At 39.9% G+C, this 25,405-nt stretch overlaps 1 protein-coding gene across 1 annotated transcript in view; it reads right to left on the reverse strand.

The window, feature by feature from the left end:
• Window positions 1–25,405, reverse strand: part of macrod2 (mono-ADP ribosylhydrolase 2) — a 406,311-nt gene that overhangs the window by 91,122 nt on the left and 289,784 nt on the right. Inside the window, exon 7 of the mRNA XM_020600667.1 lies at window positions 10,146–10,176. Within this exon, the coding sequence (XP_020456323.1) occupies window positions 10,146–10,176 (31 nt within the window). The remainder of the gene's footprint in view (window positions 1–10,145; window positions 10,177–25,405) is intronic.

Below are 25,405 nucleotides of genomic sequence, written 5' to 3' on the forward strand. Positions count from 1 at the left end.
TTTTAAAACCTCAACACGGTATGCAAAATTAAGACACAAAGCCAACAAACAAATCTGGCCCATTTATTCAGTCATGACTGGGCCGGTACAGGATTTAAAACTAGATCCTCTTCTGTTGCAACAGGCACTATTTTCAGCAGAGGTCAAGATTTCAATTTTAACCCAAATCGACAAATACAAGGGTCATGCAACTGTTTTGTTCTGCTGGTTATTGCATTTGTCACTCCTCTTTTCTTGGTACATTACCACAACTACAGTATAATATTCTATGACCTACTGTATGAAACAGGCTTACTAGTACTGAAATGACCTCTACCCTTTAAGCTGGATGTAAAGACACATTTTGAGCCACAAACACATAGTCTTACATTTCCTGAATTCTTACATCTTTCACTCAGACCACCTGCAGGCAAAGCCTCTCAGTAACTATTCTGTTCTCCCTTCCACCTCTAAATCAACTGCCTTGGCAGTCAAAGATATAGTGCACATACTCTTATCCTCACCACTCTCACCTATCTGACTACAGTTGATGTTTTTTGTTTCTCTTTTTCTTCTCCTTCCCTTTCTCAACCTGACAGCGGTGGCTGAGTTACACTGAGTAGAAGAGAGGGGCTGAGCTCCTGCTCAAGCCCTGGGTGAAGTGAAGTGTGAGCTGCATACCAGCCGGCATTGACAGCCAGTCTGCTCCTATGGCTCTGTTAGGCAGCGTCTGCAGATGGTGCATGGCCCGTTCACAGCTTCTGCACTTCAAAAACTGGCCCAAGAGCTGTGTGCTCAGAACCTAATCCAGCATGCCAAATCTGTTTGCAGGTCACCTGTCTTTTCTTGTCTCCTAAATACACTTAACTTTTTCAGTGTTATCACTTTGTATGCTGATGTTTCTTTTTTGAAATCCGTTTCCACACATCTGCAGGTGTACCGACACTCCAACTTGCACATCAAGTAACATAGGCAAACAGATGTGCGGAAGACGACACAGCTGAGAAAAATAAATGGGAGAGGTGTCACTGAAGTAAGCACATAAAATAAATGAAAAAAAAAATTTGCAAACTCTTCAAGAAGTAAGGACCTGCTCTCACAGACGGGGAACATTTAATTTCAAGCTAAAAAACAAATCTTAATCATAATAAAGCCTGCTCACTGGCAGTGGGATGGCATTGAGTACATTTAATCTATTCAGTGTGGAGTTTCTACAAATGCTCTATTGATTTGCGAACTATACTTATTAATCATAGCAGAGCTGAAAAGAAGAGGTGAAATAAAGTGAGCTACAGAACTAGTGATAAAATAACGGGAAAGCAGAATGATTGATATAAACAAAAGCTGGAAGAAATGACAGAAACGGGCTTAGTTGGCCAAGCTGGAAAAAGGGGGCCAGTGCAGCTGGGGGCAGCCTGCCAGAAAAACTCGACGAGACACTCAGCAACATCAGCAACAGTCCAAGGTCAACAGCAGCAGCTCTCTCATCAGTTATCTCCTTCATAGTATCCACTACCTTTGCCTCTCGTCAGTTCTCTCTCCCTGTGAGCTTGGCCAAGTATGTTTCTATGCTGAAAAACAAATATAATACATTCTTGTCAATCATCTCTTGACCAGGAGTCACAGCACTGTTGGTAGTACAGCTGACACATTCCGCTCGCAGGTGTTCAAAGAATGATGTCCAGAAGTAGAAGGAGTGAGCCGACTTTTTCCTATGCTCAAGTACACACACAATGAAAGTTCACTGTTTCACTTCTACATCTTCTCCCCCTCAGCACCTCCTGCTTTCTCTCTTTTGCTCCATTTGCTGTGTGGAGGGTTCAGTGAAAACTAATCTGTCACAAGGTGGAGAGCTGGCATCAGGCGCAGTGATGGTGGGCCCTCCAGGGTCCCTGCGCTGCTTGGCTCGCTCTTATGCTGGGAATACGGCCGGCTCAGGGAGATTTGTCTTTGTGAGGCGCACTGATGGGATATGTGCAGCGCGGCGCTGCTGATGAGGACTCAGGTGGTACAGCGTTATTTCTGCTGAAGGCTTCTCTACTTCATCACTAGGCAGAGCACAGCATCCAGAGAAAGGGGGAGAGAGACGGTGGCACGTGCCATGTAAACGAAGGGTTACAGTGGTGCAATGTGCTCACGGTACAATACATTACACGATACAATACATCGGGGGTGGCTCAGGAGGTAGAGCGGGTCATTTCCTAACAGAAGGATTAGCGGTTCGATTCCCAGCTTGTCCAGTCAACATGTAGAAGTGTCCTTGAGCAAGTCACTGAACCCCCAGTTGCTCCCGGTGACAACACCGGCATGTGAATGTGTGAGCGTTTGTGAGTGCAAATGGGTGAATGGCCAAGTAGTGTGAAAGCACTTTTGAGTGTGCTGCAATGCATAGAGAAGTGCTATACAAGTATAAGACCTTTTACCATTAGCATAGTACATCCAGTGATGTCGACGGCAGCAGTAGGTGTGGTTTCAGTGACCACTACAAATTTGAACTTGTGACCAGAGGAAAATAATTACACACTCTGACCCGAGAATACTTCAAGGCAGGTCTTTCTGGGTTCTGACTAATTTTATGCCACAATTAAAAAAGCAAGCTTCAAATTATCCGAGAAAGATGATTGGTTTCCTTTCAAATGAAAGGTACATTTTCATCAATGTCTCCACATCAGCCTAATAAATTACTCAAAAGGGAAGGCTCATCTTAGACAGAATTCACATATTTTATTCCTATGATCTTGACCATGTAGACCTTTGTTAATATAAAGAGAAATAGCTCCTGCTCTAATCTCTGATGCAACCAAGAGACAGACTCTGTGGCCTGTACAGGACCATGGGTGACTTTTAAGGAATGTGATTTTATGTATTTTATCCTAAATAAAAACCAGAGGATAGTCACTGCTTTCAATGTTCAGCTATTCAGTTCATAATGAAACAGCACACAGTTTGCATCATAGACAACTTTGTCTCGCCTCTGTGAAAGGTGAAAAGACAAATCTATGTTCAAAAATATCCACTGAACTGGAACGTAGGAAAAATATAAATGTGCACCCTGCCTTAGGGGGAATTTTTGCTTTAAGAACAAGTAAGCCCATTGCTCTCTCTTTTGCCAGCATGGCAAGTCTTTCATATCCTAAATTTACATAGTTAACTTTCACAACAAACTTGTGTAGCTAAGGTGTTTTTCTCTGGTGAGAAGGAGTGAGAGGTAGCTGCATCACCTGATAAAATGAGTAGAGGCAAGTCAACAAGTTGAATACATGTCTGTGCTATGATGCATTCCCAGTCCTCCTTTGCAAATATATGGGTAGGCTGTAGGCGCATACTGCAGACCACACCAGTTTTTTTTTCCTGAGTGGGCTTATATTGTGGGGGGATATCACAACCTGCTATTATTTTAGGAATTTATCATTTCTAGTGTTGTTTTATATTTTTGGAGAACATACTGATCTTATGTTAGGTATGTGACCTACATTTGATATACAAAGGTAACTGAATTTCCTGTAAAAAACCAAAAAAAAAACAACAACAAAAAAAAAACTATGTCCAGCTTTTCTCCCCTTGAGGCAAAAATTGTAATGTTAGCTGCACTCTCCTTCCCTTCACTTGTAGTTGGTCAACTTCATGTTGCAATACTTGTCATTCATTTTGATGAGCTCTGTACCTTGAAGCAGCATATAGCCTGAGGCTGAGGTATCTGGCACTTATAAATTCACCACAGGTGTTGAAGTGGCAGTAACCATAGAAAATCTGCTATAGAAAAAATGCCAATATTTATCAATTTCACTATAATTTAGCCTCAAATTTTGTAAAGGCATGTTTTGTTTTAATAAAATGTTGAGAGGGCACAGAGAATCTGGCTGCTGCCTCCTAAGAGCATTGCTTTAACAAACAGGCAGCACATTATAATACAAAGTAGATTACTTGATTGTGGTTTGAGCAGAAAAAGGAAATCATTAAGTGCAGCACAGTGGAGGGCTGTTCTAGTTGAGGGCAGTAGTGCAATGTGTTCATGTGGAAAGGGAGGGGGGGAACAGGATTGTCACCCCATCAGGGCCCAGCGGACAGGTGAGGTGACCCAGGGTGGAGGACAGTGTATCGCCCCAGAACTTTAGATGCAAAAGCGTGGGTGTCAAACGCCCTGGAGCTCCTCTCTACACCAACAGTGGGACACGGCAGGGCTGTGACCATGACCGACTTTGTAGCCCACAGAAGGAGACAGAGACAAAGAGGGATGGGAGGGTGCTATGTGAGGAAGACAGGCGGAAAAAGAGGTAGGAAGAAAGAGAGCAGGCTCCATGGCACAACAGATGATGACCTTCCTTGGAAACATTCCATATAGGTGATGCCATGCTTTGTCCTACATGCTAAAATTACCACCTCACATTTCACTTCTTTAAAAACATTATGAAGAGCATGTATGCAAAGTTTAATGCTCAACCACATTTCTCAAAGGCCTCAATCTACTGTCCTGTGGGTAGGAAATAGTTTTACATTTGTTTTCATCCATGGAAAACAGTAGAGCAAGGCTAGTGTTGAGTGTGATTCACACTGTGGGACTCAGCTAACTGGGCTACGAAGCTCCTGTTCCCACTGAGCACACACTGTTGCCCACTGATACAGCATGTTGCTCTTATGTATCCTGAAATTCCCAGCCCAACTGGCCTAAGCTCCCTGTAGTAAACTCAAGGTTTTACGAGAAGCAGAAACTTTCCCACATGCCATGAATGTCTCCAACCTTTCTAATCCTAGACAGGTATGAAGAGAACCAGAGCATGATGCTGGCTGGAGGAAAAAAATCCTTAGCTGCTTGAAACCTTTGATCTGGACAGCAGAGAGAATGGCAATGTGGACATACCAGTCGAGTTTGGGTGGATTACATCTGCATATCTCCCATAGTCACCAGTCTGTGCTAAAACACCTCTGTCAACCATCCTCAGATCCATAACAGAGACTAAGTCATCGGAGGGTGAGCGGTAAACAGGGAGATACACTGAACTGGCTGTTTATTAGCTAAAACATATGTGTGTATATATACACACAATACAATTCAACAGCATGACAAACTACATCTTACAGAATAATCATATTACAACAAAAACTGAAAATCCTTATCTTCATCAAGGGTGGAGTTATTGCAGGTCTATTGTATTTGCCTGCATTAGTTTCAACTAAGTGTACCTAGTGCATTTATCCTGAGAGAAGCAGCTGCACTGTTGAGTTAAGGGCCTCTGATTGGTTTAATAGGGTTTTAAACGCATGTGTGTGAAGACATCTGTCAGGTAAACAGCTGACTTAATGTTCATGCCCTTGCTTTTGCATGCTGCTAGTGAGCCTCCAGCTCTATGCTAAGATTGATCTGAACAGATGCTTCCTAAACTGTATGGCTCATTACAAAGCTGTTGGAAAGAGTCTTTTCAGCGCAATATAAGATTTCCACAAGGCTAAATTGTCTACAGTGCATGTTGAAACAGGATTGTTATATGTATGTTGCATGCGCACATGTGTCCATCTGTAAGAAAGAAGCGTGAGAGACATAATGGACTACAAGAGACAAGAAAATGTATGGGAGGGAAGACAAGAGAAAAGGGGATACAAAAAGAGCAAATGACCTCTCTAAGTCTAGGTAGTTGGACTCTTGGCACTGATCTTGTGAGACATTGAGCAGTGTCTCCTCCTTGGATGGAATAATCCATTTAAACCTGGGTTGCATGGATATGATTGATGTGCAAACAGGAGCAGCACTTAATAACCTCTATCATGCTGGGTGACCTCATGGCCCACAATGGGCACCAGTTTGTTTATGGGTGGTACCTCTGACACACTATCCGTGCAGAAATTCTGTTGTGGCTAATGGGCTAGACTGAAGGATTGGACTGTCAGCACAGCGTGAACCCTCATTTTTCTTTCCAAGCGTCTAACGTACCCCCTGCGCACCCTTGCTACACCCAACCTCCCTGTTCTGCCAACATCTGTCAGTGGTGACTGACTCACCAGGAACATGGAGGCGTAAGAGAGAGTGACAATTAGCATTAGCTTCCCTGACAAATCTGTTTTTATCACCGCAAAGGCCTTAGATAACTTGTTCCTGATTCCCCTCTGTCACAATGTTGAGGGCACAGTATTTGTTTAACTATTGCGACTCAAGTGTAGAAGTGGGTCAAGAACATGTGCATAAGTATAGCACTTTGGTGGATGGCCATGTACGCCTAAACTATCACTATATATACATGTGTGCACGCTACAAAGCTGGAGAGATACAGAAAGACATGGAAAGATGGATAAAAAGAAAGAAAGCGATTGGGAAGATGTGCCTCTCACACTAAAATGTTTTTGGCTACACTCTTGAAATGCTGACCTTAAAGGTTATCTAGAATGTAAAGTAAATGTCAAGGAACCTGCCAAGAGAGCAGAGCCCCTTTCAGAACATGGCAGTCCTCAGAGAGCACAATAGAGAATAACATTACAGCACCATACTATACAGTAGTTCTTTTGAAAGTCCCTCCTCTATTTACCCTCTGCTGTGTGAAGATCTTCGGTCTTAATCAACTGTATTGTTCTGTGGAGATACAGTTATGGGAAGCGCTAAGCTGTTTATTTATTGAACAAGCTGTTTAACTCCCCTGGCTCTGCACAGCCCTTTGATGTGAGGGGCTGCTGGTTGGGCGCTATGACAGGCTCCCACTGGCAATCCAGCACGTGGCACCGCAGTGGACAGCACTAAGCAGTGTCACTATATGTACTGTATACCTGACAGTCCTCATTTAGTCTGTTTAATCTAACCTGTAAAATGTGTTATCACTGTTAAACTCAAATGTACTTTTACATTTTGAAAACACTTTTTTGTCCATCTTAGTTAATTGAGTTAATTTACTGAGAATTTACAACAGTTAAAGCATATATAAGTTGATAATGAGTCAGGAACAGGTTTACTGAGAATCTGCATTTTACACAAATGACTGCTGAATTTAAAGACTGCCAAATTTAGAGAAAATGAGGAAATGAGTGCGAAATTACATCTTTAGCCCTTCTTACAATTAACACCTCAGTAATAGCCATTTGAGATACTTGCATATCCAGGTGGCAGAAAACACAGTACTGCAGAGAGAGTAAATGATGAGGAGTTGTATAATAAACTGTGGGAATCACAAAGGTGATGGGTAGAAAACATTCAGTATCCCAAGTGGGGAGTGTTTTATCCAGTACATAGTGTATAATTATAAACATCCAGTGATTTATAAGCACAAAGGCACTTTTTACTACACTCAACGGGCTTCACTAGCACGTGTGTGCTATGCTGTAAATACAGTAAGAATGCTATCATACACATTCACATGCATGGAGGTTTAATTGTGCTGACTGGGGATTTGTATAGAGACCTACAGCTGTGCAACAAGCTCAGCAATGCCAATGAGTTTGTTGCAATCCTCACTGTTGAATCCTATTTAGCTACAGTAGTCTGTTTTGAACTCGGTGAGGGCGATGAGGTTACTTTACCAGCTCCATTAAAATCATATCAAATGAGCTCCCTGGATTGTAATATGTTGAAGGCAGTGGATTCTCCTTGCCCAGAAACCCAGGAGGAAAGAAACAAATCTAGTTTAAGGGACATCACTCTGATAGTGTGTGTTTGTAGCCAGTTTAATGAGAACAGCAACAGACTGGCAGGCTCTATAATCAGTGCAATCTAATCAGTATGTTGGGATGTTTAACATTTCTGTGTGCAGCATAGTGACAGCTGCCAGTCAGTCATAATACAGGACTGATAAAGGAGGATAAGTGAGGTTTTTGAATGGAAATAGCCTCATTTTATTACAACTCTTCAAGGAAAAACAGATGCAAGGTAGCCAGTACTTCACATGTATGCAGAGAGGCTCTTTGTCTTTCCCATGATGTTTAATAACAGGTTAACATGATTAGACAAGAGTAGGATTTCTAAAAATATGATGTGTGAGGTGACCCTTACATAGAGTAGTATAGTCACAGGATGGATCCCTCAAATATGCACTGGGTGAACAAAACAAATAAAACGCCTAAAACTAAATAAATTATCAAGCATGTGAACAAAATTAGGAGCATGTTATGGCTTCAGAAGCTGCCATCCTCAATAGCTTTCTGTGTTTAGAGGTGGATTACATCATCCTTTCAGTGATGATTGAGACCACATAATGGTTTAACGTTAGGTTTTGGTCACGTGAGACCCCACGGAATAGTTATGAGATTACTTTGGTGTTTAAGAAGCCGCATTCGAATTTGTTTTACATTGTGCACTGGGGCATTATCATCCTAGTACACATATGTATATAGGATCATCTTGAAGGAACAGTGGTTGCACCATAGGGACACCAGGTCTTGTAAAACTGTTAATTTCCTTATATCATCACAGAGAGTGATCAGAACATCCAATGACCCTCACAAGATGACTGGCCAAACAATTACAGATCCCTGATCATGTTTAACAGTTACTGGATCTCATTGGCTTTTATTTGAACAAAGGCACATGCACTGTGGTACACACAATATGCATCTTAATCATTTGAAATGATTCATAGGTTTATCAAGGTTGTGATTGCTTTAATTGAACCACACTGCTATAAACTTAGTCAGTCCATGGAAATTAACATGGTAATTAATCCCTACATATCCGGCGCCCACTATGATTATTATAGTGTGTGCAAGTGTAATGGATGGCACATGTCAGAACTGTGAAAAAACAATTTCTTCATCTCAGAGGCAACTCTTGATTTCTGTACAGTCTAGTCGTTTTTCTGCATCTACAGTGCCTTGAGAAAGTATTCGGCCCCCTCGTTTACATTGTGCACTGGGGCATTATCATCCTAGTACACATATGTATATAGGATCATCTTGAAGGAACAGTGGTTGCACCATAGGGACACCAGGTCTTGTAAAACTGTTAATTTCCTTATATCATCACAGAGAGTGATCAGAACATCCAATGACCCTCACAAGATGACTGGCCAAACAATTACAGATCCCTGATCATGTTTAACAGTTACTGGATCTCATTGGCTTTTATTTGAACAAAGGCACATGCACTGTGGTACACACAATATGCATCTTAATCATTTGAAATGATTCATAGGTTTATCAAGGTTGTGATTGCTTTAATTGAACCACACTGCTATAAACTTAGTCAGTCCATGGAAATTAACATGGTAATTAATCCCTACATATCCGGCGCCCACTATGATTATTATAGTGTGTGCAAGTGTAATGGATGGCACATGTCAGAACTGTGAAAAAACAATTTCTTCATCTCAGAGGCAACTCTTGATTTCTATACAGTCCAGTCGTTTTTCTGCATCTATCACTCTTTTACAGAGATGTCACACATGCGCAGTTGAGTGAGGCTGCTTCAAACGCTTTACAAAGTTATGGTTGTTTGGAGCTTTTGGGGTAACATTTTTAGCAAACGTGCAATCTGGTGTTATGTAATGCAGAAACATGTCACCCGGTGCAGCAGTGGGTTTCACTGAACAACTATGGCACAGGCAAATGAGCTAATCCAGTTTTCAGGACTGACAGATGTTAACTGTGAGGAGAGTCAATTCATCGTTTGTTTTGGTCTCTGTATGTGGATTTCTGAAAATACTATTAATATAGAAAATGATGGAATCTCTGCTATGAGTTAGCCACAGTCAGCTAACCATCCTGAGTCTGGACAGAAAATGCCGTGACTCAAAGTGACTAATATAGCCAGCCATCACCTCCTGTACTCTAGGTTACTTTATAACTTCATATAACCCTTTAAGCATGTTTTAACAACACACTTATCACCAAGAAAACATTTTACCTACGGTGTAGTTACAATTAAACCATCTACAAGTAATCTCTGCACACGTGTAACATTTAGCACAGCTGAGAAAATATGCAAACGTGAGTACCTGAATTAAAAAAAATGATAATTGAATTGTTCAAACAATAATTGCAACTAATATCAATTTTTTTCTCCAGCCCTAATTTGCATATCCCCCCCTTGAATCAAAAAATTTGGATATGCAGTTCAGTCAGAGAAAAGGCATTGGCAACCTAAAGCATGTTCACAAAGATAACATGTGCAGAAAGTTATCACAAAAAATGCATTTACAGTGAAAAGCAAAAACAAGAATAAAAAAAATTAAATTAACAGGAGAGATTAATCTTACCATAGATGCCTGTGGATATACATGGGAAGGCCTGCATGAAAAGGAAAGAGAAATAACAATCAAATCATGATCATGCAGAATAAGTTAAATGTGAAACAACAGCAACAAAACAGAAGCAACATCTGACATCAAGAAAACAATGTCTGAGAAGCACTAAAAATACAACTGAGGTAAAATATTTCTCCTCAACCAAGATGTTGAAATTCAGTTAGCTTTTGTGTAAGTTCTGTGTATTTCATCTCCTTTCAATGTGAAATTCATTACACTCATAATTTCTATTAACAAACTGCAGTAGGATCCACAGCAGAGGAATTCAAACATCAGCAACTTATGTAAAGTAAACAGAGCATTATTACTGTATATACAACTGCTTTAACTAGAACCACTGAAGAACACCTACTGTTTACCTTTGTATATTTGCTGTTTGCCAATATTGCTTCGCTAGTTCATTCCCAGGAGAAGCAATTTAAAATAATCTCTGTCCAAATTCCTGCAATGCTAATGTAGAACTGCATTGTGAATCGTACTGCAGCTCCCATGCACAGTATACAAACACATACTTCTCTGTTTACTTGACTAAAAGTAGGCACTTTAAATATATCCAGCAACTGACCCCGCCCTCATACACACACACACACACACACATCAGGTGGATTATCACAGTCACACTATTGTGTAAATGAAGACAAAAATCTATCCTGTACCATTGCGACAATGAAAGAGCCAGCCTATTAGCACTTAATGCCCATACTTGGTGTCCATAAGAGTAGCAGCTTGCATAGGCTCCCTGAGGGAACAGCGGATTAAACTTGTGCATTCATAGGTACATGGAGAGCTTGCTCTTTAATAATCTCCAGCACATAAATAACCAAATGAGGTCGATTGATCCAATTGATCCTGTCTGTCGCCTAAAGCCCAAACTTACACTTAAACTTAATCTTCCACCGATGTTTATGGAACTTACCCAACGACAGAGACTACTCCAGTGATCAAATTCTTTTTTAGTTTATTGACATGTCTTTAATTTAAAATGCAGACTAACAGCAATTCAGGTGTGTCTCAGTAATAAACATCACAGCGGGAGGTTTTGCAGGGATTTTGATTAGAATGACGAGAAAACTAAACAAAATCACAGAGTTATTGCTGCTATATTTGAATCAATAGAAAGAATCAATAATACCCAGCAACCACTAAAGTGCAAAACAAAACAGACACGCAGTAAATCAGAATAAATATAATAAATATTTTCATGAGCTAAAGAGCAAAAACCTACACATATTTATGGCTGTCTTTTCCAAAAAGATTATAAAAAGTAACCACCTTGTAATAGTCCTTGCTTTGTAGCACTTTGCAGCAGACATATTATTCAAGCATGGCTTTATAGCTGAAAATAGTTTCATTATTCTTTACTTCTGTGAGCAAATATATTATGATACATAGGCCTCGCTGTAAGCTTCACCATTTCACATTCATCTTTTTAAGCATATTAATAAATAGTAAAGATAAAGGATTTTTTCAAAGGTCCCATTTGTCCTCAAAAGCAGCTGAATGCGTGCTTTAGTTCCTGCATTCATCAAAAGGCGTGTCTACAACATTAATATAATAAAATGACAAATAAAAATAAAAGGAAAATATTTCCAGCAGCTCACAACTGGGTGAATATACAACAACAAAACACTACACAGATTCATCAAAGAGTAACGCCCATTTGTCAGATTCTCTAAGTGCTGAGACTAAGCCCAACACTTTGTTTAGCCACACTGACCCTGTCAAGCTGTATTTAGAAACATGTTGTTGCTAGCAGCCGTGCCAAGATCACTTCATTTTAGAAATGAAAACACAATTAATAGATCTGAAAGCGGGCGAAGAGGTCTCCTTATGTGATTATACAAACGACCACAGTAGTCTGATTTCTAATTGTGAATTGATAGTCTGTCAGAGGAGAAACACAATCCACATATTAAGACAGCAAATATATTTAAAAGACAAAATACGTATAGTTTTTTCTCTAAAGCATCACAGCGTATGACACCGGCTCTAAAATGCAATGGCCTGTTTGTCCTTGCTTTAAGCAAAGACTATCTGTTTGTGTTCTTATTTACTGGTTTTCAGGTTCCGCCTGTCAAGGTGAATCTTTCTTCTGTGGGATGATTTAAATCTTTTACCAAAGCTTTGACCTTTCCAGATGACTGTCTGGGTCTGACACAAACCACAGATGATGAAGCGTGGAAAAGCATGGCCATTTTTAGTCCTTGCCAAGCTCTGCCCATGGCACATACAGAGTACATTAATATTGAGGACACAAAATTGTCAGATACTGTATACAAAACCAAAAAATAAAATAAAATTGATGGTTGATTTAAACAAAAATGTCTTACAAAAACTCAAAGGATGTTTAAACAACTAAACAAATTAAATGCATATGTATTTATAACTCATGAGCTCATTAGCAACATCTTGACATTTAGACCAGTGAAAACCTCAACATGTTATCTACTTCCTAAATTATGCCAGTTTAACTTTTGACAACAGTAATAACACAAATAAGAATCACAATTTGCAAGAGGAAGAATGTTAAATAAATTTTGTCTTGACACAAGATGAGCATCACTTCCTGTCAATCCCTCCAGCCAGTCTCGCCTGCGAAACTGATCCTGAACCAGAAGCCACAATGACAATGTGATATAATTAACATGATCAGCTTATGTTTTTTTTATTAGTTTGACTGATCCATTAAAGAAAATTGATATTTCTGCTTTGAAAATGTAACAGCCTATCACTTAAGAGGGGTGGGGTAAAATTCGGACTCTTTTGTGATGCATGCTGGTGTCACTTCATTGCTTAAAACCCAGTTACTGCCAAAAGTAAAAAGAAGCATATAGCCAATAAAACAATGAAACCTGGAGAGCATCTTGGCTGAGGCACAACTTTTTTCCCCCATAAATCAGCCATAAAACAAGTAGTAAATTATACTAAGGTGTGCAGCACAGATTTTAAAGATAATCAATCTCTGTAAATGCCAGAATGCTTAATATTATACATAGGTTTTGTTCAACACTTTACTGTAGCTATTAAATTAAACTTCCCTAATGTAAAAGTGAGCAGCTACAATACCTGCTGACCGCTGTACTACCTGGTTTGCTGTTACATGTTTACATGTACGCAGAGTTCAATGAATGTTGACAGCTGGACCCAGTGGAACCTTTTGCTTACAAATAAAACTTCAGTACTTTTAGAGGCATAAAACTAATTATTGCCAGTGTCCTATATACAGTACTGGTATATTATATAAAGGAAAGCCTTTAAGTCAAGAATACTGTAACAGAATGTAATAAAACTGCTACGGCAGATTTCAGATGCAGCCACTGCATGTACTGTAATACCGTAAGGCTGGTAAAGCATGGCCTATTTTTCTTTTTCCCCATCAACACTGGGCCACCAGAGAAGCTATTCTGATAGTTGTTAGCATACATACCTGTACATCTGCTTACAGTGTGTAGGTACAAGTGTTAATTAGGACAGCCATGACCTATGATTGCTGGTTTAGGTTATTATTTCTATCTCTGGCTGCTCATTAGAAGTGAGTCAGCATGTCCACCTACACCCTAGCATGAGGCTGTGTTGGACATGTTGGCTTGTTGCTGATTTTTTTTTTTTTTGCTTAGGGAGTGTTCAGAAATTGGTCACTAGGGAAATTATTCTGCTGCCATGGCTCCTCCTTAATCTATCACATCACTTTAAAGTGGAGCACCTGTCCTCTCAGCATCTCTGCACTCTTATTCAGCTCACAGTAGATCAAGCACAGCACAGACTGGCTTCAGTCTTTATTGTTGGAAAAACTATACATGTGTTATTATAATGCTTCTTTATTAATAAGTATGACGCTAATTACAATTCACAAGCATTTACTGTAATAATTACATAGATTTTTTTAAATTGACAACCACAGCTTATTAAAACTATGATTTATTGACTTCAAAGTGTGACTAGAGTTTTGCAAGACAGTACTCATAAAAAGTCCCTGTTCCACTGAATATATTTGTTAAGCAGCAGGGAATGACAGAGTAGAGGTAGCTCAACCTGTGGCTGTCCTGGTGTAGCTGTCACCTTCCCATGCTGGAGCCACCACAAAGTAGCCATGATCAGACAGGTACAGTAAAGGTAAGAAAGCTATGCATGGGCACAGTGATTGCAGAATCCTGCCAGGGGAGCATCCTGTCTCAGCTGGCTGAGTAAATAGCACTGGACCCAGGGTGCTGCCCCCGGAGCTTCAAGCCTCCTAGCCTGTTGTCAGATGTAAAGTTGGAAGCTATGCTTATAAATCATAGCAACGAGGGAGACCTTGTGCAAATGCGACCACAAGTATGTTATTATTCACCAGAGTTGCCACAGTGTGGGCTTACATCAGAGTATCAGAACATGAATCCAAGAGAATCCTCTTTGTTGTCTGCTGTAATTCTTTAAGCATGTAGGTCATGCTTGGCCTGAATCAGCTACCTGCTGCTGCTGCTGCTGCTGGGAAGAGCATGCCACAGTTACAGATCAGGATATTCAAATTGGACATGTTAACACCATTTTATTCTGTATAATGCTCCACTCCATATTCTAATGTGAGTGCTGATTGTTTGAGTGTCATTATGCTAAATGGAGGATGGAAAAATGCAGAGGGTGAGAAACCTGGGACCTAATGACCCGAGTACCACCACTGGTTTTTATTATTTGCCGTGATGAAGTGTAAGTGTTACCACAATAACATCCAAGTGTCCATTAAGGACTCAGCATCACTGGCTGTTTACATGCAGGGACTAACTTACTGGACATAATATCCCAGAAAACAGCTTATTCAATATAAGCGGTTTGCATACACCTGTGCTACTCTCTGATGATGATGATGATAATCATTATGAATAATTCCGGACAGAACAATCCTGGGGTAAGACATCACACCTCACAGTAAACCCTGGTCTTTTATAATCACAGTGTGAGGTTTATGTGGTTACTGTAATCCAAATATGATGTGAAAATGTGATAACACTTGCCTAAGTAACTGTTAAATTGATCAAACTGTCAAACATTTTTATTATTCTGTTAGTGATAAGGGCGTTTTGCTGCACATTATGGGGGATATTTATTATTATGCCTGCTGCAAATTACCATCAGGTGTGCAAAATATTGCGGGACTGCAATTTTGTTTTTATTTAGCAACATATTTACCAACACTGATGGTGTAAATGAGAACAGCAGCAGCTGTGGACCAAGAGGAAAGTTTACAGTGACCAAACTTTAATATGGTTGAATAAATTAATAAGTGCCGTTTCGGAGCAGCACTCGTGTAGTCTTCTGACAGTCAAATAATCTTTCATTCCGTTCAGTGATTGAAGCACGATTTGACCTGAAAGCCTGTAAAAGTCCCTCACATTCTCCTCTGGCAAGAGACGTAGTTTACAAACACCCTCTCCGCTCCTCAAACATGTTGTTAACTCCCAAGAGATCTCAGATGACTAACGACCACCCCGCTGACAGCAGGGCTGCAAATTTTACACCTGCTTCCTCCCGACATAAAATTTCATCCGAAGTTAACTGTTGCAGCGGTGGTAAATCAGGCGCTGAGGATATCTGTATAAATTCCCATTCTCTCCTCCCTGAGAGCAACATCTTAAACTACATATTGCATAAACCCTTTTGCGACTCCTTAGTAAATATGAATACACAATTTCACTGCTTAGAAAATGAGCCATAAACCCTTAGTAAATATCCTCTAGTGTGTGTTTTGCTTGTTGTGGCATCCCTACTTTTACTTTATACTACAGAATACTGGTCAATTTAAAGCTACAGATTATTTGTTTAAGCAGTCTGTAGGACTGTAGATATAAGGAAGGTTTCAAAACTTTCACAAGAGCTCTTAAGGGCACATGACTTCTACAGTAGAACAACGCCGAGTCCTCGCTGACTTATCAGAAACACAAATTTATGAGTCCACAATGGCAGGCGCCGGGATTGAACCAAATATAAATATAATGGTTTGTATATAATGAAGCTCAAGTTGCTCTGTGATTGCATCTATCACATTCTGTTCCACAGCACTGATCCCATCTGCGCATGCAATAGATGCAGTGTTGCTTGGGAAGAAAGGCTGCAGCATGTCTGTCAGCCAAACGTATGACAGGGGTGAGATGAATGTGCAGAAAAAAAAGGTGTAAATGCTGAAGCCTGTGGAAAGGACAGAGCAGTGGAGCAAACACAAGCAGACACTGAACTGATGGCTGCCTGATTCACTGGTCCATGACCAGCTGTATGCTTGATCAAGCACAGTTCTCCCTGAAGCCCAAAGCTGCAGCACAGCGGTATGCTGAGAAGCTTTTTTAAATATTGTCATTTCATTGTGAACTAGAAAGCTACTTTAACCATGAAAATAAACAAGCTACCGCAACACTTTAATAGATATAGATTGTAACCAGTAAACTGAACGTACAAACACCATCTAGTTCTGATTGGAAATTGTTCTGAAGACTTTGTCTTCATATCAATGTGATTTCCCATACTGGTGACACTGATTCCCTCAGTACAGAGGCATATATAATGATACTACACTGAACTGAGGGCGCATGCAGCCAGATGTCTGCTCATAGTTATGTATGTATGAGGACTTCTGTTCAGTATCAGTTCAAATTAGATTGCTGACCGGTGAGCGAAAGAGAAGCAAAGACAAAAGAAAGAAATTTGAATTGGTGAGACAAGCTGACTGACTTCTACTTGACCCACACATGATTGACAGAATTCAAATAAATAGGCGAGGAACATGTCAGGTAAACTCAATAACGTAATGTATTCTTCCTGCTCGACTTTACCACAGTTTCGTACAGCTGCAGGCAGCCTTAGAGTCAGATATTTTCTGTTTAAATATAGCTTATTGATTAGATTAGCATGCTTGCAATGGGTGAAATCAAAACTCCTCTGCAGTGCTGATGTGAAACGACGTAGAGTGGAGAGACTCCGCAGACAGACAGCTGAAGATATAGACCTGGGGTTTTGTTGTCTGATCAGGAATCATGAAATACACTAAATTCTCAAACAGTGACTATGGCCTTTATTTACCTCAACTGAAGGAAAGACCAGGACATTGAGGCAGGCTGTTCTTTACCATATCTGTCACACAGGTTTTCGTAAGAAGACTTTGTTTCTGCCTGGACTGCTGCTGTTACTGCTAGTGTGAACATTTTACTACCAATCAAAAGCAATATTTTTGTTAAAAATTGCAAAAATGTGATAAATATTGCATGACTAAATTGCTGTATTGGTCGAAATGATGCTTTGGATTTACCACAAGCCATTATAGCACAGGTAATTTTGTCTGCCTGAACCATTATTTGAACATCTACATTTATTTGACAATTTATGGCATCTCTGCTTCCTTTACAGCTTTGACCTTTAGTTTGACTAAGAACCTCACCCTGATGTAGTTATAATGGTCTTATGAGGGATTTTTTTTGGTTATATTTATTTGAAAGAAAAACCATAGGAGGCATTTTTATTGAATCTTGATGTGAAAGAGAAAAAAGGAGTAAATGAAAGAAAAATGTTCTGTGGTAATTCAGAGCAAAATGATTGATTTGAATATTTGAAACCCTACATTCAGCAGAATAGAAGTTGCCATTCAGTATTCAGGGCCCCTAAAGCCTGTGATTATGCCAATGAGTACTTAAGAAATGTAGAGCATGTGTGCATGGTGTGTACTGTAGCATTAAGAGTCATTTGCATTTTGGAGGCCTAAATTACAGGTGGGTATAAAGAAAACGATCAGAGCAGAGAACATAAGGATTCTGTCTGAATCTGTCAAACTGTTGTGCCATAAGGCGTTTCAAAGTGAAAAAGCCTCTGGAATACTGAAGATAAAATGGAGCAAAAGAGACAAGAAAAGCCATATATCCTTCTATGGAAGGTAAAACCAGGGCATATGTGAATTCTCAAATGCCCATAACCTATCTCTGTAGAGATTAGCAGCATATGGAACTGTGAGCTCAGAGCTATCAGTGATCCTAAACTATAGCTCATGCTTTGTACTGAAAGAGTAGATGATTCCCAAGTTGTTGATTTAAAAGAATAGCAAAATAATAATTAGGGAGAATTTTTCATGAGACATTACTTTAATTTCCATTCATAAATCAACTTCAACAGCACATTTAATCAGAGAAAAGAAAAAAGGGAGTTCTGGTCTTGCAAAGTGAAAGACAGCCTATGGTATCTGCTCAACATAAGGCTACTAATTAATCTTTTTTTCAAGGCGTCCTTCAACATTTCAAAAGAACATCATATCAAAGAGCCTTCAAAGTCAAAACCCCATTCTGAATTTTGCAGTGACAGAACAGCATAAATATGAAGACAAGTGATTTGCTGCATGCCTGTCTGCTATATGCTGCATATTAATGGCTACCTGAAAAACTCTTAAAACAAAGACCTGGCTATATTAAAGCTGTATTCAGTCACAATGCCTTGCTGTCATCCCCAAACTGAGAAAAGTGGCTTGAACCAAGCTCCTCAACGACCACCACTGCCACCTAAAGAAAACATGGATGACTGATTATTTAAATCAACCTTTATTTTGTTGTCCTGCATTATTTAACGACTTAAAGGTTTATTGATGATCTAATGTATGGCTTGGTGTATGCTAATATTTTGGAACTATCTGTAATGGGCTAAGAGTTGTTGTGCATGAGTTACTGTAGAGTCACTTTAACAAGGAGAAACAGAGAAAGGGCTTTAGCATGTGGTCAGCAGGCTTGCATGAACTGATATGGGTGATGTGAAAGTTGATATTATTTTGGAGGCCAACACTCATCTAGAATAGAAGCTATACCTCAGTGGCATCAGAACTGTGGATATGAACGCCCTAGAGCCTCCAAGCCATTCTCACTGCAGGTTGATTGACAACGCCATATTTTATCTGCACAACCACATAAATGGTAAATGGACCTATATAGCACTTTTCTATGCACTGAAGTGCACTTAAAGTGCTTTACACTATTCGCCTGTTCATGCACAAAAACATTAAAAAACTCACACGCCATTGAAAATCTTGGGTTTACTGCTTTGACCAAGGACACTGACTGGAGAGGTCAGAGATCAAGCCTCTACCCCTACACTTAGAGGATGACCCACTCTACCTCCTGAGCCACGGCTGCCCTGATGTCAGCCAGCAACACATAAGAAGAGTCTGAATATGTTTGTTTATATAAAAATAAATTACAAAATTGCTAGCTTAGTATTGTAGTTAATTAAGAGACTCCATAACCTATTTTTGTTGGACCTTTTTGTTTAGTGTCTAATTGTATAAAATGGAAAAGCTAAGTAAAATATTACCCAGATAAATGGAGATGGGAAATCTGCACAGAATCATAACAGATGATAAAATAGGCCATAACCACATTTCCCAAAGCACTACATACAAAATAAAAACTAACATTCGTTAAGAAACCCAACCTCATTAACTGCAAATCAAATTGAGCTCTCTGTACTGGTGTAGCAGTGACCCCCTGGAAGTATGGTAAGTACATAATTATTACTGAATCATAGGGACACACTTTCCAATTAGAAGAGAGAATGTTGGTATTTTTCTGTATACTTTAAGACAAAATGTATAATATACCACTGGGTAAGTCTGTTTCTTCTGATTTCTGCACTGGCCTTGTGCGTTAGCAGTACAAACTGCTAGATTTACAGTCTAGGATGTATTGTCAATTGGGAATTAAATGGACTTAATGAACTCTTTTCGTTAAGGGAAGCTCAGGATGCTCTGTGATTGCTTTCATCACACTCAGTTCCGCAACACAAATGATAGCTCATCCCGTTTGCACAACTCCAGTGATACAGTACACAGCCTGTGTGAATGCCTGTGATGCAGAGGTGTGCAGCATATTTGTGAGCCAAGGTAGACTAGGATGAGATGAGTGGGCATGAGAAAAAGATGGTGCGGCTATAAAGCAGACAGATACTGTAACTAAAAACCTGGAAAGGATTTTTTTTTTCAACTTTGTTGGAGGCATGCTATATCCTTCTGCTGCCAGTGTTTGTGCTACAGCAGGCTAATATATGACTGATATATTTCTTTACTGAATGTGCAGGGATGAAATTGATTTTGATCCACTTACAGTATGTAATGCCCCGTAAATCCCGTAAATCTGCAAATGATCCTAAAATGTCTAAGTATTCTCTGAAAGTTTGAATACATCACTCTATGGATTACACTGCATTAAAATCCAAAGGGCTTTGGATTGCACAGCACAGCACAAAAAGTTATACAATAGTGCATTTATAAACTGCAACACTAAAACATGATCACATAGTCAATTTCAAAACTAAATTTCAGTATCACACATGACACACATATGTACAGTAAGTCCAAATGCATATCCGAGTTTTGGTTCAGAGCAGGTCTGCTAATCGCTGTAGTCTGTGGGCAGACTGGGCCCCAACAGCACACTTGCATTATAAAGCTTCCCACAACATCATGCCATAAATCTGAGATTGCCCAGAGGTAAGAACAACCAACACTAATTAACAGTAGCAGGATGAGAGGTCAATGCCCGTGTTGTATTAGCGTGAGAAAACATTATTTTTCACTTTACAGTATATACTGCCCTGGTGTTGTGCACGTTAAGTAATGAAAATTTAAGACTGCAGTACCACAAGCAAGAGAATAAATTCGTCTACTGTACACCTAATAATGCCTGTTCCCTGTTTGTTCCAGCTGTATGAACATAAGGGCTTTCTGATGAGATGACTAAACTGTCTTTATACAACTGACACTATAGATGCAATGACTGCCTCAGGGAATGTCCACAAAGCAAGACTGCTGATCCAAAGTAAAGCTCAATTTAGACACACTGCACAGAATTCATTTTCAATTAATATGCCCAGCCTTCAAAAGGACTTTGGTCCAAGGACATAATAAGCTCTGAGGAGGTCAGCTCTCCCTCTGTGCAGACCTGTGGGCCATTCACTCACACTTTGATCCGAGCTCTGACTATGGTGCAGCCGGCACAGACTCAGGAGTGGAAGGATTAGGGACAGGAAGGCCACTGAGAGTGGCAGCTTCCTTTGTATCTATTTTATCCTCAGTTTGGGCATAACAGCAAACAGCATGCAAACGAGTAGCTTCTCTAAGGCATTTTTTATTGGCAGTAAAATCCTTAACTCTTAAAAAGGGAAGCAGGTGCAATGACAACTGTATATCGGTTCACTTTGACTCCATTTCAAAAAACTGTTGGCAGGTGACAGTGTGAATGCACCTGTCTTTGCTTTACCATTTGCTCGTCTATGAAGTTACATAAAAACACAACCTTCTCAGCATTCAGAATATTTATATATTTGGTATAGATTTACAGTACCAACATGTATTGCTTTGAAGTCAATTATTAAACTAAGAATCAAAATTAAATTCTATTTGTTTAGCTACAGCTATGGAATTTTAATGTATGTCACTGTCTACCTAGTTTTTAGCTCTGTAGGCTGTGCCTTCAATTAATCCATGTTAATTTGAGCTGTTAGCCATAATGTTGATGTAAATATGAACAGGCAATATTAATGATTACACAATATCACATTAGCCATAGTCCATTGTTGCTGTTGTGTGCTTGAGTATAATGAAAATCGAGTCAGTAATTTTTACCACTTGTTACAGCAGACACAGTAGTAACAGCGTTACTGTGTGTTTAAGGCTACTGTTATCTTTTAACTACAATACTGAGGTGAGATAAGGAATTTCACTGGTCGTGGTGTGAATGTTTCTGGGATTACAACATCACTAAAGTGACAGTGTTGCCTTATTCCCCACCAACTCCTAATCTACTCTGTCTGAGAATCAGGAGGACATAGGCTCCCGGTGGTCACTGGATGTAAACACTGCATGGAGGTAATTACAATGAGATGAACTGCTGTGAGAGCGCCCTAGGAGACCTGAACTCATCCCCTGTCCCAGCATTTTCACTTATCTGAAAATGTACACACACCAAGCCCAGTGACAACCCTCTGAACCTCATGGTCTCCTCTTTCCAAGCTCAAGGGGAGAGTACATATTACACCTGCCTTGTCACATAGTAAACCTCCTTTATTCATGGCAGGTACGGGGATATAGAGGATCGACAGATGTGAAAGTGTTGGTAGGAGTGCTCCCCAAGGCTTGTTGCCATTTTCAAGAAGTCCTGTCACTTTTACACTATGGTGCAGGATATGGATAAAAGTATGAGGCTATAAAAGCAGTGTTTTGAAACATTGGTGCGTTAGTAGATTTATTGAGTGTGAAAGCCTTCTGAAGAATTGCCTGTTCAAAGTACCCTTTAAATCCCAAGAGAGATTTATTTCGCCAAGGTGTCCAGGCCTCCCCTCAGACACTAGCTGGATCAGGGGTGAAAACTGGTGAGTCCAAAAAGGTGGCAACATTTTTCTCACTCAAAAACAAAGAAAACAAGCAGTCCATGGCACCCAGGCTCCTTAGTAATACTGTAAGACGCTATAGCTTAAGCAGGTTATTATAGAGCCCTGCAGTGACCACCGAGAAAATGACTTACTAAATCAAGGGCAGGACTCCACACCTACATGTATTTTTAGGGGTATTTGTACATGAAAATTATTCAGGGGCACAATTATTTTGTAATAATGTAATAACTCTAATGGATCTTTTTTGTAAACAGTAAACATTTTACATTAAATACATACGAAAAAAAATAAGAAAACAGAGGGGGGAAACTGACTTAACTAGAAGACTACTAAAAAAAATGTATCCCTGTTCAAATAGTGAATTATTTTTTGGATTTCTGACAAACGAGCAGGTTCTGAGCATTTAATAAAACCTGAACCCAGCATAAAATTTGCTAAATTAAGCCCTTAGGAAACCAATTTACCTATGTTTAATGCTCAACTTACATCTATAGTATGAAAGTTACTAAAATGATGAACAGGCAAAAAAAAAAAAAAAAAACATCTGTACATGCAGGGTTACAAGGTAGATAGTAGCTTAATTAATGTCCACATCCTTTCATTCTGAAATAAATCTTTAAGCCAAAATTTTATAGTATACAGTACATGGTATAAACAAATGTCTACATACATAGCTGAACAATATACCAAATACTGATTAAATATGTATTTAAACAATAACCTTATTTTCCATACATGCTCTAAATACTGAAAGTCCTTATTCAGAGCTACTGTAAAAGTTGATCTGCTACTTTTATTGACGTGATATGATTAAAATTTAGACTAAGCTAAAGCCTGTTTCTCCACTGGTTTGTGGAGAGCACAAGCCCCTAACAACATCAAGTTTCACTTTGGCCTGTCATCAATTTAGGACATGGAATTAATGTTACTGTAAGTTAGCTACAGCGAATATGGCAAAAGCAAAGATCAGTGCCAACTTAAAAAAAAAAAAAAAAAAAAAAAGCTGCCACCTGTTATGGTTTAGTCCCCCTCACCAGGAGGGTGAGGGAGAACTGGGGTAGGACTCAAGATGGCTGACCCAGGTGCTAGTACAAAAAAGGTGGTTTAATGGAATAAAAACAACATGACAACAAAACAGGGTCCATAATACATACAACAAGGGAAGGGCAGTGATGACTAAGGAGACCAGGACGGTAAACACACAAACTAACGACAGGAACTAGGATAGCAGGAGGATGAGAACGGACAGGTGAACAAAAAGAACCAACGTAAACAATGCAATCCACAGCACAGGGACTGTCAGCGTGGAAAACAAAGCACGTATTTCTGTGTTGCTAACCGCATAACTAGCGTGATAAGGTCAAGCCAAAATGCACTGAGACTGTCAGCATAGCATCTTACACACATCTAAAAAATGCGGGTCAAACACAACCTTTGTATAACTTACTTTAAGTATAGTATGTTACACCTCACAATGCTCCAGCAACGACGGGGCGTCTGCCAGATGTATAAATAAGGAAGCCAACAAATCACCGGAATACGCCTCAGGTGTGCGCACCGACCCACGAGTCACTAATTACCCGATGCGACACAGCTGAGGCGTTGATCCCGCAAAAAGGGAGCAGGAGAGAGAAAAAAGAAAGAGAGGCAGGTCGCGCCGAGCAGACCTGACACCACCTGAATGTTTTGAACACTAAAATTTGCTAACAAGAGTCAAAACTCAAGAGTGACTCCCACAACAATGTCACATTTATAAACTATAGGTTTCGCAAGCTGTAGTTCGTGTCTATAAGAGCTGACAAACAAAAAATGTAAAATGTTTGCTTGTGTGTTAGAGTATTAACACATGACGAAGGTGACGCTCCTCATCACTGAACATGTGTAAATACACCCACTCACTGATGGTTTGGATGATCAGTGGACCCCTTGCACCTCTGTAGATACAAGTTTGATTACTTTGTACAAGGATGGTGTTACAGTGAAGACACACTGAAACACCAAAACTATACACAGTCTATTAAGGGGTCTACTGTATGAGTGCATGAGGTTGTGGTCATCATTAAGGTGCTTAATAGACCATGTCGCCTGTAGGACCTGACAGGCAAGCTGGGCAAACAGGAACCAGAGAGAGGGTCACCTTCATGTAGAGACAGCTCTATCTAGGTGGGGCCAGGGAACCACTGTGCCATCCTGGCCTGGCCCAGACAATACATGTCTATGGCCAGCCAAGCAGAACAACAAATCTCTCACCTTCTCTAGACTTAAAAAAACCAAACAAAAAGGATTCAAAGGGAAACCACTAGCTCGAAATAGCACTTCAAAGCATGGTAAATGTGTAATTCAGTTTCTCCAGTTGCAAAATAATCATTATTACAAGGGTCACACTGTACTTGTGCAGCATTTTTTTCTACATGCAAAAAAGGGGGGGAAGAAACTAAAAACTGAGAAACTTGGGATATCGCCAAAACATGCCCTGTTTTTAATAAGCACTGTGTTGCAATTGTATGCAGCACAAAAAAGCAGTGCATGGCCCGCCTGTTGCAATTTTGTGCATAAATGCAGTTAAATCTCAAAGCTGCACTGCAAAATTGAGTTATCTTGGTCTGAGCACAGGTGCATCTCTAGATGAGGAGGAATGAGGCTGGACCCAAAGCCCAGCACCATCCAAAACAAAAGAGAAGAGAGAGACCACTCAAGGTCATGGTGAATTGCAGCAGCACTGGCACCGCAGATTGATTGGGAATACAGGGAGCAGCTGGCTGAGATGAAACAGGAAGGTGACTGAGGGAATCACCAGGTGGCTCTAGTGAATTATGACACTGTGCTTG

Source organism: Monopterus albus, unplaced genomic scaffold, assembly GCF_001952655.1.
Source record: "Monopterus albus unplaced genomic scaffold, M_albus_1.0 scaffold3.1, whole genome shotgun sequence".
Lineage (NCBI taxonomy): Eukaryota > Metazoa > Chordata > Actinopteri > Synbranchiformes > Synbranchidae > Monopterus > Monopterus albus.